The sequence below is a fragment of the Acartia tonsa genome, chromosome 5 (assembly GCF_053477335.1).
Source record: "Acartia tonsa isolate MP-2025a chromosome 5, ASM5347733v1, whole genome shotgun sequence".
NCBI lineage: Eukaryota > Metazoa > Arthropoda > Copepoda > Calanoida > Acartiidae > Acartia > Acartia tonsa.
In genome coordinates, this window is record NC_137264.1 from 9,067,070 (window position 1) to 9,088,112 (window position 21,043).

Consider the following 21,043-nt stretch of genomic DNA (forward strand, 5'->3'; position numbering starts at 1 on the left):
TTTGTTAAGATTTCTTTTAAGGGAGGGTTTAAAGGGGAACCATATCGGTTCAGCGGTTAGCGAGATACTTCGTTACACACAGACAGGCAGACAGAAAGACAGACAAACTGACAGAGATCCTATTATTTTATTATAAGCACTAGCGGCTCCGCCCCTAGAAGTCTCTAGGGGCACTAAAGGTGGAAAGGAGAAAGTTCGACACAACCATTTTTCAATTTGTTTTTTTAAAGAAAAAGTAATAACATTATTTTTTGAGGGGGGGGGGATTATGTTTTATATGCGGGGTGGTATACGCTCCCCAAAAATAGTTAAAAACCTTCAATGGACATATAAAAAACTTCGCTATAAAGGAGATCCATATCGGTTTAGCGGTTAGCGAGATTCTTCGCAACAGACAAAAAAAGCTTACTACTTTATATAATAGGATATATTTCTTTATCATAATGAACTTCCTTTATGTTCCAGGGGCCCAAACTCTTCACAAAAATACTTAAGAAAGTACATTTTCTCCAGAAATAAAGAAGAATGAAAATCAAAAAATTTCTCTGAATAAATTCATTTTAGTTAACATTCTTTTAAATTGACTGAAATTGATAATTTTCTTTTACAATATTTATCTATTTAAAAATCTGAAAAAAATGTTTGTATTTGAAAAATTGTGTCTTTTTGCATATTTATAATTTACTTGCGACGGAGCCCCTAGCATCTAGAGGCTCTTTATTTTATGATGTTTGGAGGGGGCTGAAGTATGGCCTTAAACCACCCCAACACTTAAATTAGCCTTATACCATTTCGGGGCGTTTATGAAGCTGATCCACATTGTTGATCTCAATTGGTCAAGAATTGATTGAAATCTTAAGCTTCAGTTAAAAAAAAATTAGTACTTTATAAAACAGGTCATTTTTTGTACTCCTTCAAAAAAAAGATCTCCCCCAATTTTCCAACCCCCTTTAAATTTTTAAAATCATACCTAGATTTATTATGTACATTATATTTTTAAAATTTTTATAAGCGAAAATGCAAAACTTTCAGTTTTTCAGTTTATTAAATTGTTAAACTCTTTTCTTTTGTAATTAAACATGTATTCATTGGCGTGTGGTAGGGGGGTGAAGTAGGGTGTCAACACCCCCCCTAATAGTTTTACATGTCCCTGATTAATTGTTGTGTACTCTACTGCTTGCATTTCCATTCTAAGACAAAAAAACAAACAATTTATTCATAGATTTGAATAATAATGAAAATGCGATAAAGGATGTAAGGACTTACTCTACTAACAAGAACATGCTTGGAGGAAATAGTGCAGCCTTGACTACTATCATTTATATGTATGTATACCTAGAAAGTTTTTGCACATTTATGCATATTAGAATTAGAATGCATCTGATGAAAATAACTTTGAGGGGGGCGGGGGGAATTAAAAAGAGGTACAAATGGGGGTTAGTAATAAAGTTTTACGAGAGAGAGAATTTATGTGTGAGAGAGAGAAAGAGATAGAGATAGAGAGAGAGAGATTGAGAGAGAGAGTGTGTGTGTGTGTGAGGGAGAGAGAGATCTGTTGGTTAAACTATTGTGCGCTGCTGTTATGACTCCCTGATTCTTCTTTGAGGTATGTGTGTGTGTGTGTGTGTGTGTGTGTGTGTATGTGTGTTAGGAGGGGGTGAGTGTGTGTATGTGTTGTGCGTGCATTTGGTTGTAACACATATGTGTGTTTTAGGGGTTTTCTGTGTGTGTGTATTTGTGCAATTCTGGACAGGTATAACTGTGTATCCAGTCTGTACTCTGGGAGCAACCAGGATCCAAGTTTGTACTCTGCTGCACACACACAAACACACCCATACCCACACACCCATACCCACACACACACACACACACAAACAACCCCCTAAATCAACCCTTCATCCCTTTTGTATTCTTTAAACTTTGTTACCCCATATTATTAGCATAATATGTATATACAAGCGGATACGCCCCTAGAGGCCTCTAGTGGCACTTTAAATGTTTGGTTTTTAAAAAAAATAATAAGTTACCTATCTATGTTGCGTTCAAGTCTATACTTTAAAAATTTCGAAAGGGGGACCCGAACGGTTCAGGGGTTAGCGAGATCCTTCGGTGAAGACAAAATAACAGACACCCTGTTACTTTTTTAGTATAGGGGAGAAGAAAGGGTAGGAGATTAATTTATTATCGTTGTCAAATATTATGGATAATTTTTTCGTTTTTATATTTATGAGATGTCATATTTATATTAAAAAAATTCAGTTTTTTATATTTTCTAGTATCGCTTCGCAACCTATTAATATTCGTTGGATTTGAACCGGTTCTCAGTCATACTGAAAAATTATGTATAGCATCGTATTATATCCAGTTTTCTACAAATATAAAATTTACAATTATAGGTTTTAATCTTATAATTGAACCTTTTTTTAATCCGCGGAAAGCTGTTTAATGTTTATGATACGATGCGATAAATAACTATTAAAGGATCTTAAGGGATAAGACAATACAAAATTGATGTATAACCACAATAGTGATAAACAAAATTTCCACAATTATTCGCTGAGCACCATATATGCAATCAATTAGAATTAAATTAGTACCCAAAGTTTTTAAGATAATTGAATAAAGTTTGACGGGTGGTGTGCGTAGGTGATATCCCATCAGTCCGGAGGCTTGGACTCTGACCTCTCCTCCAGCAGCAACTCTTCCACCATTGCATCCACAGGTAACTATTTTAACTACCATCAAGGACGTCCAAGTTTTTTATTTTTTGGTGCAAGTAAAAAATCTGGCTAAGATGGTTAATTTTCATTAGGGGGGAGGGGGGGGGGGGTATTATTTCTTATTATTTGGAGCTTTTCTTTAGGTGGGGGGTGCTAAGAGACTTTTTCCTAGAGCGATTTCTTCTCAAAGTGTAGGTCTAGTGGCCCATTAAGTATTTAAGTATGACACTGTTAGAATTACCCCCCCTTGGATATATTTTGACCCACAGTTGTTTGGGATATATGAAGATACTCTATAATTTGCACTTGGTTTCGCCGTACGTGTCCCCTTGATTCCGCCGTCGCACTACATAAGAATCCTTCCTTCTTAAATATGAACCAATACTCCAATTACAAAATTTAAACCCCTTATGGTTCCTAAAAAAATGGGGATAAAAACATAAATTCTTTTGTCCAAAGTTTCCTAGTTTCTAAGAGCTTCAAGGGATCTAAAGGGATGAGACAATAGCCAATAAATTGATGTACATCCCCAATGATGATACACAAAATTTTCTCCTCAGTAGATTACAATGATTGGACACTCAACTAAATGAATCAACCAATCAACATTCATTTAAAAAAAAGTTGATGAGTCAACGAATAAGAAAACGTTATAAAAAAACTTTGGGGACTAGTGTACTAAAAAGCTCATTGTCCCTTTCCTTTCTGTGGGATAATCCTAATTTTTTTTTCTTGATATAATTGTTGTTGTTTTTGTGTCAGGATCTTCACAACCCCAACACCAACAGCAAGCTGAAGCCGGCAACAACCACAACAATGAGCAGACTGGCAGAACAATTAAAATCAGGTAGGAAACATCATTAGAGTAAATCACTAGAGGGAGAAAGGGTTAAATTACTGTATCTCCCCATCACAATGTTCTTGTGTTGCCATTGAAAATTGACCAATTGGTGTCGAGAATATCAATACAGCCAAGTAGCAGAATAGTTATTTCTCGCATCGTATTTTAAACGGCTTTCCGCGGATATAGAATGTACAATTATAAGATAAAAACTAGTTTTTTTTAGCCCCGAGGTGCCGAAGGCACCGGCTAAAAAACTGGTTTTAATCTTATGATTGTACATTTTTATATTCGTAGAAAGCTGGATATAATTCGGTGCTAGACATAGTTTTTTCGTATGGATGAGAACCGGTTCCTATCCACCGGATTCGAATGATTACGAGAAAATAATTCAATAGCATACGAATCAGGTCATTGAAAAACGGGGAGGGAGTTAGTTATCTGTATATAGATATGTTGGAAACATCACTCCCTTTTTGGCCACCGTGGCGTGCAGAGAGTCTTGGCAGAAGGGTGTGAGTCTTATTGGGGTTAAAAAGGGGAAAGGGGTTGTTGCTGTTGACAACACACCCTTGAAATGGATTGCAAATTGCAAATAGATTTTTTAAATTTTTTTTCCTACTCGACTATGAAACCATATTATTTTATGTAAAACCTAGAATTTAAAACATATAAAAAATCACCAGCGAATCTACAAATAAATATCAAAATTTTCTTTAAGACATTTAATAATAAAAATGAAGTTGATTGACTCGGAAGAACAAACAAACGGACATAAGAACGTACCCGTGCTGTGGAATAGATAAAATAGAGGAGGGGGATATGAGTGATTTTTTAGAAGATGATTAAAGTCCCTCAACAGATTATGACGCCATACGATAGAATAGCCAATGAGAGGCCAGTATACATACATTGTAACAGACAAATGGTAAAATTTATGCTGGCTTCTCTTTGGTTATTTTATCGTATGACGTCATAATCTGTTGAGGGACTTTAATCATCTTTATTTTTTTTTGGCTATTTAAGGGAATTTCTTTATTTGATGTAATAGATATCAAAGATAAAAAAAGGAAATTTTAGCGGACAATTTTTTGTTATATTATGTATCAAAAATAACTGCCCTTTTGTAACAAAATACATATTGGAAATAATAATATGGACGGATTGTTCTTCCACTGTTTTTCTATTGGCTGATACAGACAGTGTGTATCTAGATTATATCTATTGTTTATGTTTATGAGCTTTTTGATTAGACGAAATCATTGATTTTCTGATGACGTAAGTAATAACAACATTTATATTTAATATCAGGAACAAAAGTATGGATAAATCAACCTAAGAAAAACAGATACAGGGTGCGGCACATAAATCCGGACTTTTTTTAAACGGACATAGCGCCAAGACTACTTGACCGAACAGGACGTTTGACCCTGCTATAAAAAGCTTAGGCAATGGCCGCGCATATGTTTAACTAGGCAAATTCGAAATGCGCCCGTTGCTCATGAAACTTGCTCAAGGTACTGTTTGATACATAAGTTAGGTACTAGAAATTACTAGTATATAGTATACTAGCGGCTTCGCCCCTAGCATCTAGGGGCTTTGCCCCAAGAGGTTTGATCAAACCGATTTTTCGTATTTTAGATTTAAAAGAAAAAGAAAAAAATAAAAATAAAAAATTTTTTGGGGGAAATTTTTTTTTGAGTGGGGGGTAGTCGACTCCACTATTTTAATTTTAGTTTTTAAAATATTTTTTTTTTTTTTTTTGGGGGGGGGGGGGTTTGGGGTGTCCCATCCCCCAAGAAAATAGTTATAAACCTTCACGGGACCTATGAGAAACTACCCTGTAAATGAGAACCCGATCGGTCCAGCGGTTAGCGAGATCCTTCGCTAAAAACATACAGATAGACAAACAAACAGACAGACATCGTTCTACTTTGTATTATAGATATGTATATACAGATAACTACCACCCTTCCTTTTTCAATGACCTTATTCGTCTGCTACTAAATCATTTCCTGCTGCTTGGCTGCGTCAATACACACCACACCATTGGTTGATTTTCAATGACCCAATTGAAAGACGGCACAAGGACTGTGCAATGGGGAGATACACGTATCTAACCCTTTCCCTCTTTAGTGTTGCACTCTAATCTAAGAATCATAACATATCTGTTATTTATATGGAATATGAAACCCCGTCATATAATAAAAGATATTGACATTGAGTGTCAGAATTTATGGAGTGCCTTGGCTTATAAATGCTTTTAGGATTTCGAGAAGATGGTCTTAAAGCAAAGTGTTGTGTATATCTAGTGTAAGGACGTCTTGAGTGCTGCTTGACCACTTTTAGGACTTCTAGTAAAAGGTCTTATAACCAAATGTTTGGTTATCTTTAAAGGCGAAATTGATAGAAAAATATATTCTTTGTAATATTGATGAAGATGATCAAAGTCCCTTAACAGATTATGACGTCATGCGATAGAATAACCAATGAGAGGCCAGCATAAATTTTTAACATTGGTCAATTACAGTGTATACTGGCCTCTCATTGGCCATTCTATCGTATGACGTCATAATCTGTTGAGGGACTTTAATTATCTTCAATATTGATAGTTTATCCGAAATTTACTGTTTAATTAGATTATTTTATTCCTTATTTCCATGAGTTGACCTAATCAAAGCAACATAAAAGTTTTCATAATTGTTTCTCTTTTTATCAGGTATATCAAGGGATAAGACAATGGACGATAAATCTATGTACACATCCCCTATTATGATAAATATAATTGTCCCATATTGGTTGAAAAGTATAGACACTGCTAATTTAAACACTTTAGACAAGTATAATTAAATGTCTTAACACTTGTCTCCCAGGTTTTTTTATATGAATCACTGATTCATAAATCGTTTTTTATAATAATAAATATTTTATCATCGTTTATCAATTACATTTTTAGAAACCTTTTTTGTGTTTAATATAAATCTTTTTGAAAGCGGAGCTTCCATACAATTAAGGTCGATCTATACTTTCATTAGGCAATTTATCTACATTAAAAGTTAGAAATTTAATAGATTAGATGCTTAAAACCATCCAAAGACTAAGAATTAAAAATGCAATGACCTAAATTTCCTTAAATGGAGAACTCCTTGGCGAGATTCTTAAAAAACATTACAATTTTTTATCAATGAACTATCGGCTACGCCCCTAGTTATACAGAGAAAAAGTTTAGAAAAATTATGGAGGGGGTCATTGTTTTTTTTCTAGTGTCAATTTTCTCTTTTGAGGGTAATAGTACTCTTCCCAAAAGTGTTATAAACCTTCCCAGAACGTTTGAGATAGTGTAAAGGAAAAACCATATTAGTTCAGCGGTCAGCAATATCCTTCTGTAAATACAAACAGACAAACAAACACACACAAAAAAGACAAATAGACAGACAGGCTGACATCCTGTTATTTTTAAATTATGATTATTTTAAGTTTATGGTTTCTATTTAGTTATGTAATCTTTTTCAGTAGCGAAGCAACTCTATAATTCGAAATGTCCGTCTGTCCGTCTGAGACAGAAAGGGGAAACATGAATTTCTCGGCTCCTGTAACAGATAGAAGGCTGACATTTTCAGGGATGAAATATGTTAACATTCTTCATATTTTCACCAAGTTTCATTAAGATTCGTCAATTAACTGGGGTGCTCGATCGACTCCTACATTTTTTAGTTTTTATGATTTTCTCTACTCCTATTTAAGATTGATGGCTGAAATTATCAGGGATTAAATATGAATGAATATGTTCTACACATTTCCATCAAGTTCATTAATATTTGTCTATTAATTGCGGTGCTAGATCGATTCCTAGATTTTTAATTTGTCTTGTTTAAAGTTTGCGTGATTTTAAAGGTTTGGTGATTTTTTAAATTACCAAGTTTAATGTTTATTGTATGACACTGCTCTATAGTAATTTTTTTTCCGATTTCCATTCATAATTTTTGAGCTTCGTTACTTATGTCCTCCTCGTTTTATCTAACAATGCAATATACAAACATATATAAAAAAAAGCTGAAACGTTTTGTTTTCTATGCATACATATTTTTACCTGCATAATCATATAAAAAATAACATTGGACTTATTAGAATAATAATGTAATAAATTTTCTCGTATTTATTCAAAACCGATTAGTATCCAGTGGATTAGAACCGGTTCTCATCCATACGAAAAAACTATGTCTAGCATTGTATTATATCCAGTTTTCTACGAATGTTAAAATGTACAATCATAATATTAAGACCAGTTTTTTAGCCCGTGACTTCGGCATTTATCTTGTACATTTTATATCCGCGGAAAACTGTTTATAATACGATGAGAGAAATAACTAATATATAAACAATTTTTTTAAAATCTTGCATTTAAAATGGATTAATTCAGAGATCTTATTGAATAAGACGATGTGTGATAAATGGATGTACCCTCCATGATTGTAAAGTTACTTTCTACATTCTAATTATATTAAGATTTTTAAGCCAACGAATGGAAGAACTTTAAAAAAAGTTTTAGTTTTAAGTCTACTATTATGATAAACAATGCAGGGAATAAGGGAGGGGACAATGGATCGAATATTTAATACTTTAGTTGTTTCAAACCTTGGGGACCGGCCCAAAGTGTTCGTGAAGGATTTTGCCAGTTCTGACTGACTTTGGGAAATAGCACACATTTGCCGCTGAATTTGTTATAATCCTAGCAGACAAAATAAATAACACAATTTCTAGCAGACAAAAAAATTTATATGGAATAAAATTATTTTTGGTGGTTCTAACATTTTTTTTCAAGAAAAAGTCTTTCATAGATAAAAACTCTACTGTGATATTTATGTAATAAACAATCTAAAGCCCTAATATTGAAAATCATTATTTTCTTGAATTTTGGTAGTAGTTTATAATATCAGGGTGGAATAAGTTTTAAGGGCGATTTTTTAGTGATTAATTACAGCATGTTTACTTCATTGTGATGTACTGGTAATCTATTTTTCAAGTAAATGCTTTTTTTCTCAGAACTTTTTCTCATTTTGGAGTTTTCTAATTAGATTACCATTACTACTTTTACTGGATAAATCTGGTTTTGATTGCCTTTCAGCAAAAACTCTTAAAATGAATTAATTGCCCATTGTCCCTTCCCTCACTCACTGTAAACAATGGAACATACAAACAAATAAATTGTATTTGTTGTATATAGAATATATATGCAGAATATTTATTTATTTTCTAGGCAAAGACTAGACACAACCCCCATAGATATTAATAGATGAAGGACAGGTAGCTAATTGGATGATAATCAGGGAGGGTGTTGTTTACAGCATGGGTAATTTTGGTTATCCTCATTGGGGATGTATATTAATTTATTATCCATTGTCTTATCCCTTAATTTCAGGGATCGGAAGCCTCACGTAAGCCGCGTGTAAGCCTCAGTGAAATCGTGATTTTATCACTATAAAATTCAGCTGGATGTATAAAACGGCTCTTTAGCACACAATCCTTCTTTCTTAAATTTTTTTTTTCTGCTCACAAGCAGGTTTAAAACTGAGGCTTATGCGCGGCTTACGTGAGGCTTCCGATCCCTGCTTAATTTACCTGGATAATCATTGGATGATCACGAATTTGGTTCTTTTTTATATTTGATATTAGTTTTAAATATCGGTCTTGACCTTAAAATCAATAGAACTTGTGATTCATAGTAAAATTAAATTAAATAGCTTTAAACTTTTAAAAGTACATAACTTTTAAAAATATGAAAATAGCTATATTAATGGAGGAAACGTAATTTTCTCGGCTCCTATTCAAGATAAACGGCTGAAACTTCTTGTCAACATTCCCATCATAATTAACTACAAAACATCCATGGCGGTCGGACTACTTTTAAGCAGCTAGAAATCTTGTAATTGATGTTGACATCCTTGTTTTTTTTCTAAATAGAAAATACTGAATGTTTCCTTTACCGTACTGTGCAAGGTGAAAGAAAACATACAACCAGACATACAAACATTTCAAGGATCCTAGGGACAAGACATAGGACAATAACAGTAAATTTATATACCTTCCCAATGATGATAAACAAAAGTATTCCTTCTGTAATTAAAATTATTACTTGAAAAATTTCCGCAGTAATACTTTTGAACATTCTAATAAATGTACCCAAAGTTTCTAAGGCAACGATAAGATAAAAACTTTGGGTACTTGTGTTATAAACAGATCAATGTCCCCTTTTCCTGGAAACCCATGCATAGCCCCCCCCCCCCCCTGTATTAATCTACAAGACATGATTAATCTTCTATTCATATAATTTCTCCTCCTCTGCACATTATAAAAAATATTCAATATTGGAAATTGTATTCCAGTATGGCTTTGAAACCGAATAATATCCGCTGGATTAGAACCGGATGTCAACCACACTGAAAAACAATGTATAGCATCGTATTACAGACAATTTTCCACAAATATAGAAATAAGAATCATAAACTTAACAGCAGTTTTATTAGCCCGGGCCTTCTGCCCCTCGGGGCTAACAAAACTGCTTTTAATCTTATAATTTTTCATTTCAATATCAACCAAAAGCTGTAAATAATACGATAAATAGCTTTTAATAATATCTTGTCATTTAACCTCTTAGCAATACATTTCTAAAGCAATTTCCGAGATATATAGCTTTAGACAAATAAAATATAATTCTTTAAGTGCTTTGTTAATATAGTAAAGATAGCTTTCATAATAATTAGCAATTTAGAAGTAAAAAGGAGAAAAAGTTTTAAGGTGTCTGAACAAGTATTATTGTAAGACTTTGTAAATTCTACAGTTATTCCATAGTGAATCATGTACAAAATATGAAAGAAAATGTTGCACAGTAATATTACAAGTTGAAATGGATATAAAATACGTGGATATTATGACAGGGGTGAATTATGTCGTCAATTTAGGTTGCTTATATATATATATATATAGCCCTGAAATAATGGTCAATACATTTTTCTATGGTCAGGGGGGGGGGGGGGGTTAATATGGTAAAATCATAACAGAGGGAAGGTATAGTTGTATTAGCAAGCTGGGAGAAACATTATATGAGAGTATGTAAGAATCTCCCACAATATCCACGTATTCTATATCCATTAAAGTTGCTTCTTTTCAACTCTGCACTAGTGTCAAACAAATTACAGGAAAAAAGAATCAATTGTACAGTTAATTCTTTTTTATATATATAAAAGTACACATTTTCTATAATGTCGTTGTCACGTAACAGTAAAGATTCAAGTTTAAATACAGTCAAAATTAAGTTTTAAAAAATGTTAATTCTTTTTCTAGCTGCTATGCAAGAATCCTAATAAAATATCAGGCTTAAAACAACAAAAACTCAACTACGTTAGTTAATAGGATTTATAAAAAAAGAACCAAACACAAATTCCCGTATCGCTTCAAAACTTATTAATAACTAGTGGATTAGAACCGATTCTCAGCCATACTGAAAAATTATGTCTAGCATCGTATTTAATCCAGTTTTCTTCCAATAATAAAATGTACAATCATAATATTAAAACAAGCTTAGCATCTCGAAGCTGACAAAACTGGTTTTAATTGAACATTTCTATATCTTCGAAAAGCTGTTTCGATGTAATATAAGAAACTAGAGGCTACGCCCCCTAGAAGCCTCTAGGGGCACTTAAGGTAAGAAAGGTGAAAAGTCGACCTCATCCCACTTAAAATTCGAGTTTCAAAAGAGTAAAAAAATATTTTTTTTGGGGAAGGGGGGTGAAGACACCCTCCCCAAAAATAGTTTAAAACCTTCCCAGGGCCTATAAGAAGCTTTACTGTAAAGGAGAACAATATCGGTTTACTGGTTAGCGAGATCCTTCGGGACAGACAAAAAACGCTTACTACTTTATATAATAGGATAACTATTCTTCTCATCATCTACCTATTTGTATATTGTATAGATTGTTATTCAGCATTGTGAATGTTTATGCAATGTTTTACACGTGATTACACATGGCTGGACAAGCCAACGGGCATATTAATATTACTTTCATCTCAAATCTTTCCATTGGATTTGTACAATAAACTTTTTTGTCGGAATTGACTGTAATGGATAAAGAGATAAGACAATGGACGATAGATTAATATAATCCCAATGATAATAAACAAAATTACCTGCGAATAAGATTATTGGTTCAGCAGTTACTAGATTATAATAACCCTATCAAATTTTAATAAAGTAAATTTTTGGACCAACGAATATGATATGTGTTTATAAAACTTCGGGTACTAGTTTCAAGTACAGTTCAATAACCCCTACATCACTGGAAGCATATAGTCTCTTAAACATTTACACTTGTTCTTCCATTTGTCAAAAAAATATGAAAAACCTTGGTGGAAAGATTAAATCATGATTACTTTGAAAAGACTTTTTCTATCCTTAACTTTAATCTACAAAGTTGTTTTGTTGATTTAAATAAGGTGTACCTTAATTCCCTATCCATTGATCAACCCCCCGAAGCTGTGCGAACAATGAACAATTTGCAAAGTTATTAAGAAGTGTTTACAGAAAACTCTTTATTGTGTTGCTCAATGTGTTACAAATTATCCTCTATTTCTTATTGAACAATATTCAAATCCCCCTCTATTTTTATTGGGCTACAGTTTTTTTTAAAAGCTTTTTAATTCGTCAACTTCAAATGAATCATGCAGAAAGGAATTAGTTCCTGTGCCCCAGCATCTAGGGTCTTTGTATTCATATATGTAGAAGAGTGCAGAAAAATAGCATAAAACCTTTCCAAGGTTTTAATCTTAAAAACAAGATAGTCTAAAACCTTCCCGAGACGCATGTAAAGCTTCCCTGATATGGAAAACTTAATCGGTTCAGTAATTATCGAATTTTAGGCTACTTACAAAAAAGTTACTTCTTTATGTAATAGGACATTTTGCAATCTCAATTAGTAAAGAAAAAAAACACTTATTAGTTACATCAAAAAAATTGAATAGCGAGTTTTAGTCTATTTTTACATTAATCTACTTATACTGTAAAAGCTTTTATTTTAAAGAAGGTGTATCAACTTTTTTTTTATAGCTAGCCGGTTCTTTTAGTAAGTAGTAGATGTAAAATTTTTCATAGAATTCAGATATGCAATCGGTTTTTTTTGTAGACCTCTTATTTTTTAAGTAATTTAAGTTTAAAAAAAAAAAATTAAGTCGATTTTAAGGTGATAAAACGCAACAAAAAAAAGAAAGAAAATTGCCATTATGAACAAAAATAGTAAGATCTTTAACTTGACACCTTACTTTTTCAATTCTGTCAGGTAATTATTGAGAAATTCGATTTTTTTAAACCCACGAGAATAAAACTTTGAACTTAATTTTATCATTTCACAGGTAAAAAAATATGGGTTCATATATACCTTTAGAATCAGAAAAATATTACGAATCTATTGTAAGCAAAATTGAAAAAAAAAGTTTACAATATAGTATGTAAACTACAATAAAAGGAATTATATGAAAATATCATATTATATTATACAGGCAACGTCTTAATTCTTGAATTGAGTATAAAAATGGGAAGGGGGTAAAGAGGGGGTAAAGAGGGGGTAAAAAAGGGAAGACGAAAGTGTTGCCTGAACAAAAAATATAATTGGCCATTTGTTTATTTTTTATTTTTTTACTTTTTTTCAATTTTGCTTACAATGGATTCGTAATATTTTTCTGATTCTAAAGGTATATATGAACCCATATTTTTTTACCTGTGAAATGATAAAATTAAGTTCAAAGTTTTTATTCTCGTGGGTTTAAAAAAATCAATTTTTTCAATAATTACCTGACAAAATTCAAAAAGTAAGGTGTCAAATTAAAGATCTTACTATTTTTGTACATAATGGACATTTTCTTCCTTTTTTTTGTTGCGTTTTAGTACCTTAAAAAGCGACTTAATCTTTTTTTAAAAAACTTAAATTACTTAAAAAATAAGAGGTCTACAAAAAAACCGATTGCATATCTGAATTCTATGAAAAATTTTACATCTACTACTTACTAAAAGAACCGGCTAGCAATAAAAATAAAGTTGATACACCTTCTTTTAGTGAAAGATGGGCTAAAAAGTGGTCATCTTGTGCATTAGGGATTTTTTCATATGTTACAATTCTATAATTTTGCACAACCCCTGTCCAACTTTATAAAAGCTTTCTACTTTTTCCCCACCACACTTCCTATTCTCTTTATCAGCGCAGCTTTTCAGCAATTAATGTGATGCACAAATACAGGCCAAATTCAATTTCATACTCTTTAGGTTTTTATAGTAATTCAAGATAAAAAAAATTATAAATTCGGAGTAACTTTATTACGTTTTCATACCTCGCTCTTTTTTCCCCCTTAATATGTTTAGGTTTAATGATTTAAAAATTGGAGAATGTGAATTTTTTTTTTCTTCTGAATTTTTGTTCTATTGTAAAGAGTCATTCTTGTTTCTTTTTAAAATTATTTACCAAAATTACTATCATACGATAACCAAAACGTTTTGTACAAATAGATTAAAATTGCTTTTTGGGTTGCAATTGAACTCTGGCTGCCAAAAAAAGAAAGAAAAAAGTTATAAAAATCTTAACTTTTAAATCAAAACATTTTAAATAGTTAAGTCATACATTGTAAAGTAAAAGCAATAGATTTACTAAACTAGATGGCCAATTATTAAACTACCTGTCTAATATACAATTATTGGCAGACTTAGATTTTTTTATGCATTCAGTCACATTTTATTTAACTTTATCAAGACATTTACCATTTTCTCGTATTCATTCGAATCCGGTGGATAGGAACAGGTTCTCATCCATACGAAAAAACTATATCTAGGATTGATTATATCCAGCTTTCTACGAATATAAAAATGTACAATCATAAGATTAAAACCTCTTTTTTAGCCTGTGCCTTCGGAAACTCGGGGCTAAAAAAACTAGTTTTAATCTTATAGTTGTACATTCTATATCCGCGGAAAGCCGTTTATAATACGATGCGAGAAATAACTATTTTTGTTAACTTCTTTTATATATGATAAGAAAAATAAACTACCCAATAGTAATAAAAGTTGTACAGCCAATTAGATGATCGGATTTTTTCTTACATTGTGTTCCAATTGGCTCAATTGGGATTATTCATCTAGACTTTCTATATTTATTTTAAAGGCATAGATAATCCATTAGTAATGATTAGTAATGTTTCTACCCATGATAATGGTTCACTAATACATTTACAAACATAAACTTTCCCTTAATTTAGGATTGGACCTTTTTTAACCTCTAAACTGATTTAAATTCTCTCTTCAAATTTTTTAGTATTTGATAAACTAAAATATTAGAAAGAGAGCTACTTTATTATAAACTACAATAGGAAAGAAAATAGCCTAAAACCATCCTTAGGTATGTATGAGGCTTTTCTAAAAAGCAAAACTAAATCTGATCAGTCATTTCCTAGATCTTACAACTCTATGTTATGACCAGCGGCTACGCGCCTAGCATCTAGTGGCTAGAAAAAATAGCTTAATACCCGCTCAAGTGTTAGAACTTGAAATAAAATTTTTGAACCCATACCTAGGCGTATTTGAAGCTTCCTTAATTATGACAACTCAATCGGTTCATTAGTTATCAAAGTTTCAGACAAAAGTCGATATGAAATTTAAGGAGTATTTGTAGAGGGAAGGAGAGGCGGTTGAAAGGTCCAATTAATAAATATAGGAAATTGCTTAAATACATACAATACGTCATTAACTTTGTAGCTTGACCTTCATTAAATACATTAATTTATATTATAAATATTTTAATAAATAAAGATAGAACATACTTCGCCATGTATTTTTCTTTTTCATAAATAAGTGCAAAATATTTTAAAGAAACTTAGTTAATGAAAAAGGTACGAATTTAATTTTATTTTTTTTTTTGTAAAAAGACAAATTTGTTGGCAAAACAAGGATGACAACATCCATAAAAGCAAAGCTCTGAAACGGTAGGACAAACGAAAATTAACACTTTGAGAGTGTTAGAACTAAATGATCAGAACAAAAAAGTATTAAAGGCGAAACAAAATTGTAAGTAAATTAAATAGTATTATCTTATGAATTTTCTTCTAATATTAGTGGAAAATTGTCCGTAATACGATACTATACATTATTTTTCAGTAAGGCTTTGAACCGGATCTAAACCAGTGGATATTAATCGGTTTCGAAGCAATAAAGGATTATTCTTTTTTCTGTTGGCCAATAATATTTCCCAATAAATCTGCCATACATGATTGTAGTAACTACATAGCAGCAAAAAAATCCTGGAATATGGCAAATATAACCATAGCACTTTTCTTAAGGCAAGTTGATGCATGTTATAAACAGGTATCTTAAGGAATAAGACAATGGACGATAAATTAATAAAAATCTCCCATTATGATAAACAAAATAACCCTTTCTGTAGATTAAACTTGGTACCCAAACCTTCTCCCCCCTCTTTCTGGGTAAAGTAAAATTTTTGGTCATTTTTACCTGTTTTACAAATACATACAACATACAATCTTTATATTTGTTGATTTATTCATTGTTCTTGTTTCTCAGGGGATAGGACAATAGGCCTAAATTTATGAACAGTTTTATTTTTTAAAGAAGTTGAAGGCCTACTACAAATATTAATATTTTATCTGATTTTAAATTGAGCACTAATGCCATTATTTCAAAGCACATTAAAAGTGAAGAATTTTAGAAGACAAAAACTACTCATTGCATTGCCTGGTCATGCTAATACAATGAGATGTTGATGAATTATTTTCTACTAGCGGCTGCAACCCTATTATCTAGCCGAGGGTTGGAAATAAAACATCTTGAAATAATCCAAAGACTTGTATAAAAAGCCTTTATCTATAACAGGAAAACTTTATTGGTAAAGAGAGAGAAAGAGAGAGAGAGAGAGAGAGAGAGAGAGAGAGAGAGAGAGAGAGAGAGAGAGAGAGAGAGAGAGAGAGAGAGAGAGAGAGAGAGAGAGAGAGAGAGAGAGAGAGAGAGAGAGAGAGAGAGAGAGAGAGTACTCGCAAAATACAAATTGTAACATTGTTCATTAGTTCTCAAATACACATTGTACAACTACACATACCAGGGATTGGTTGATTGGTACTTTGTAGTACTTTTGGTTTATCGTTATTTCGGAGTTAATTCATTTTCCATTGAGCACTGACAAACACACAACAGGAGGATAATTTTGCTTGGATCATTCCACACCCCTTTTTCTCTCCAAAAATATCCTAGTCCATTGTCCTATCAATTTACAAACAAAAAGTAAATTTCATTTTATAAAACTTTTGACTCTTACCCCTTCTTTGAAAGATTTTGAACAAATAAAAATCATCTAGCAAAGTGTTTGCTGGCATTCTGTAGCCGCCAGGAAGCCAGCAAAACAATGAATTAAGTAGAGCAACAACTATCTATGTTTTTCACATTGAAATTTACGAAAGACAGAATATTGGTCATTAGTGTAGAGTTGCCACGAATGAGGACCGGTCTGTTCAGCCATTAATGAGATCTTACTGGACATTCATACAAAAAGATTCTCTATTACTTTAGCATATTAGAAATATAAAGTGGGGCAAGGGGAGAGGGAGGGTATCAAAACAAATAAATTGGATAGTTTTGACATTTTCCCCTGAGGGCATACCAGCTTTTACCAGACATAATTCTCAATGTATTGTATACATTTAATATTTACTTATTTAAGTGACTAAACTACTTAAATACAATTAAACAAACTTAAATATGTTTTAACAAGCCTTTTTTTAAATCAATATTATTAAGTGGTCCTGTATGACCTATAGTTAGCTGGAAATCTACACTAAAAATCAGACCTATTTTCTATATTTAATTGTACGGATGGACTCTTTCGATTTTTAACGTTGTCCGAAAATTTAAATATAATAAGGCTTTAAATTTTATTGATGAAACATTAGAAGATTAAACCAACTCGAAAGAAAATTTGGCTTAATAGTTGCTGAGTATCCACGAATTCCCCAATAGTAGCTGAGTATCCACGCATATTCCAAGAGTTGTTGATTATCCACACTTTTCCCCTATGGTAGATGAATATCCACAATAGTTTCCTACGTTTACAGAGTTAATACTATACCCTGAAATGTAGTAAAGCTTTGGTTTCATTTATTATATCATGTGAAAAAAAGCTATTATTTTTCAGAAATGTTTTGGATCATGGTTTCGTTGTATTTTCACAGTAGCTTTTGATTATTTAGATTAGGTAAATATTAATGATGGCCCCGCAGGGTTAGAGCCCTTCGCAGGGGCTAGAAGTAAGAGAAAAGCTACTGTAAAAATACGACGAAACCAGCTACTTCGTTTTCTTTCCACGGTCCAATGTTTTTTCCAATGATTATTAGATTATTTTTCCTCAATTTCGTTGCATTATTTTTCAGGGGTAAATTGATGGAACAGTGGATAAATAATTTTACTAATTTCTCATTTAACAAATTTCACCTGTTTAAATTGAAAATATTAACGAGAAGATTTTGTTATAAAATTCATTTATCTGCTATTGTCTTCTCCCTACCTGAGAATTTGCAGAAAGAACAAAAGCGATTCTTATTTTATTTGTTTTGTCTAAATATGTATAAATATAAGTCAACCTACCCGATTTTAGCCATTTCCAAGGACGTCCAATGGGGGGGGGGGTGAGGGGGAAGAGGGTAAAAGATTGATTACCCCCCCAATTTTTTTTTTAATTTTAATTTTTATCCACCCCTCCAAATGAAAAAGCTTTGAAGCCCTTGCCAATTACACACATTTTATTTTATTGAGAATTAAACTATTCTCATTAATGTACACTAAGTGTTATACACCCTCAATCTCTAACATTATATTCAATCTTTTTAAAGATTGAAATTGTTTTTGGGCCAACAAATAAAATTAGTCCAAAGTTACCTCCCTTCCAGTGTGGGGTGGAGGGTATTTCCCTTTACCTCAAGACCCCAATTCTTCAATTTTTAAAAGCGAAGCTTTTCTATAATTAGGGTCGGTCCTTCCGTCCGTCCGTACATCCGTCCGTCCGTACATCCGTCCGTACGTCCGTCCGAGATAGTTAGCTTTTATTCGTTAATTTAGGCATGTTAGAATTGTCCTATCGATTTCAAACTTTGCATGGTGATTACTGTAGTAGTTAGGTACGATTTAGAAAGCGTAGCAACTCTATAATCATTACCAGAATGTCCGTACGTCCATTTTAAACATGTTGATTTTTCTACTTTTTTAACAACAAATTTTTATGTGATCTAATTATCCGTTTGATCTGATTTTTGGTAATTGATTCCTGGAACAACAATATTTTAAGCGAAGCAACTCTATAATCAAGTCCTAAAGTTGTAAGTATATCCATAAACATTATCCTGTATCAAGCAGTTTTTCAACAAATTTACTTACAATTTTGCTTCGAATCTTATAATTTTATATTCTGATTATTCAGTTCAGACACTATACAAGTGTTAATGTCCGTTTGTCCTACAGTTTCAGTGCTTCGCTTTTATGGATGTTGTCATCTTTGTTTTTATTTGTACACACTCCAACACTACGCATAGAAATTGGATTTTGATTCCTTGCAAACTGTATAATTATCCTTATAATAAAGTAAAAAGGAGCCGATATGGTTCTCCTATACAGTGTAGCTTCTCGAAGGTCTTTCGGGAGTGTTCCAACACTCCCAAGATAAATCACCCCTAGAAAAAGATGAACTCTGCCCAAAACCTACAATTAAAGTTGTGGGGTATAATTTAATAGGTTGAAACCATTTCATTCTATGATATAAAGTATTGAGATTACTTTTTGTTTGAGGCTAAAAATCTCAGAAATGTCTTGTTTGAATATGCGATTAAGAGGCTTGAAACTGCCTAAAGACCGTATTCATAATAATCTTCGGGGGGGAGAGAGACTAACATAACAAATAAATAGAGCAGCTACGCTTCCAAAAGAAAGTTAATTTAAATTAAAGAAGAACATCTGTTGTAATAATTTTTTTGCCAGAATCAGAACTAAAACTAAAAGAAAATATTTTTACATATATATTTTGAAAGTTTGGTAAAGTTAAAAGTTAGAAAATAGGTGATACAGAGTGTTACAATGCAAGGATCTAAATGGATAAGACATTGACCTGTAAATTTATTTACATCCCCAATATATGTAGATACACAAAATTACCCCATCTGTAGATTACAAATAATAATTGATAAGTTTGGATACTCAACTTAATTAACCAATCAAAATGAATAATAGTCCCCAAAGTTGTTAGGCCAACGAATAAGAAAACACTATTATAAAACTTTGGGGACTAGTGTAATAATCATCCCAATGGCCCCTTCCTCCCTGGTTACAATTGCAGTGGGTTAGCTTACACCAAAGTGCTTACTGCGAGCAGCTTACATACAGTCAAAGTTGAATCTCTAATTTAGGGGATATGTTAATGGTAGAAAATGTACATTTTTCCATCACTAAAGATTATATTAAGCAATTATTATAGGAGACGATGATCTCTAAATAACACAGGTACCCAAAGTTTTATAACTACTACTCTTATTAGTTAGTTTCCAAACTTTGGGCACTTGACATTAAATTTTGATTGTTTTGTTGACTAACCTGCGGTGTCTAAACTATCCAACCAGAAGGGGTTGTTTTGATTCTCATCATTGAGGCCAATCATTTATGTGTCTCCATTGTCTTATCCCTTAAGATCCCTGCCTCCCTGTGTATTTGAAGTAAAACTTTGACAAAATATTTCTTTTTATGGCGGAAAGTTTGCCACTAATACTTCCAAACACACGCACACACATACACACACACACACACACACACTAACAAGCATCACGTTGATAGGGATTTCTTTGCTGCACAAAAAGTTCAAGTGGCTGCTATAACAAGTAATTATTTGTTATTAAGGTCATAAATTGCATCTAGAACAAGGATGACAACATCCATAAAAGCGAAGCAAAATTGTAAGTAAATTTGTTGAAAAACTGCTTGATACAGGATAATGTTTATGGACGTATTTACGTTTTAAGACTTGATTATAGAGTTGCTTCGCTTAAATATTGTTCTTTGTTGTCCTAGGAATCATTATACCAAAAATCAGATAAAACGGATAATTAGATCACATAAAAATTTGTTTTTAAAAAAGTAGAAAATCAACATGTTTAAATTTGACGTACGGACATTCTGGTAATGATTATAGAGTCGCTACGCTTTTTAAATCGTACCTAACTACTACAGGAATCACCATGCAAAGTTTGAAATCGATAGGACAATTCTAACATGCCTAAATTAACGAATAAAAGCTATATATCTCGGACGGACGGACGGACGAACCGACCCTAATTATAGAAAAGCTTCGCTTTCAAAAATCCATATCCACTTGATAAGTATTTATCATACACAACTTAATCCAGGGAG

General features: G+C 32.3%; 1 protein-coding gene across 4 annotated transcripts in view; it reads left to right on the forward strand.

Annotated features, from left to right (window-relative positions):
- The window catches only part of LOC145318699 (uncharacterized), a 136,870-nt gene that overhangs the window by 33,281 nt on the left and 82,546 nt on the right, over positions 1-21,043 (forward strand). For all 4 annotated transcript variants that reach the window (XM_080160145.1, XM_080160147.1, XM_080160148.1 and 1 more), the window contains exons 3-4: positions 2,645-2,722; positions 3,483-3,567. In XM_080160145.1, the coding sequence (XP_080016271.1) occupies positions 2,645-2,722; positions 3,483-3,567 (163 nt within the window). The remainder of the gene's footprint in view (positions 1-2,644; positions 2,723-3,482; positions 3,568-21,043) is intronic.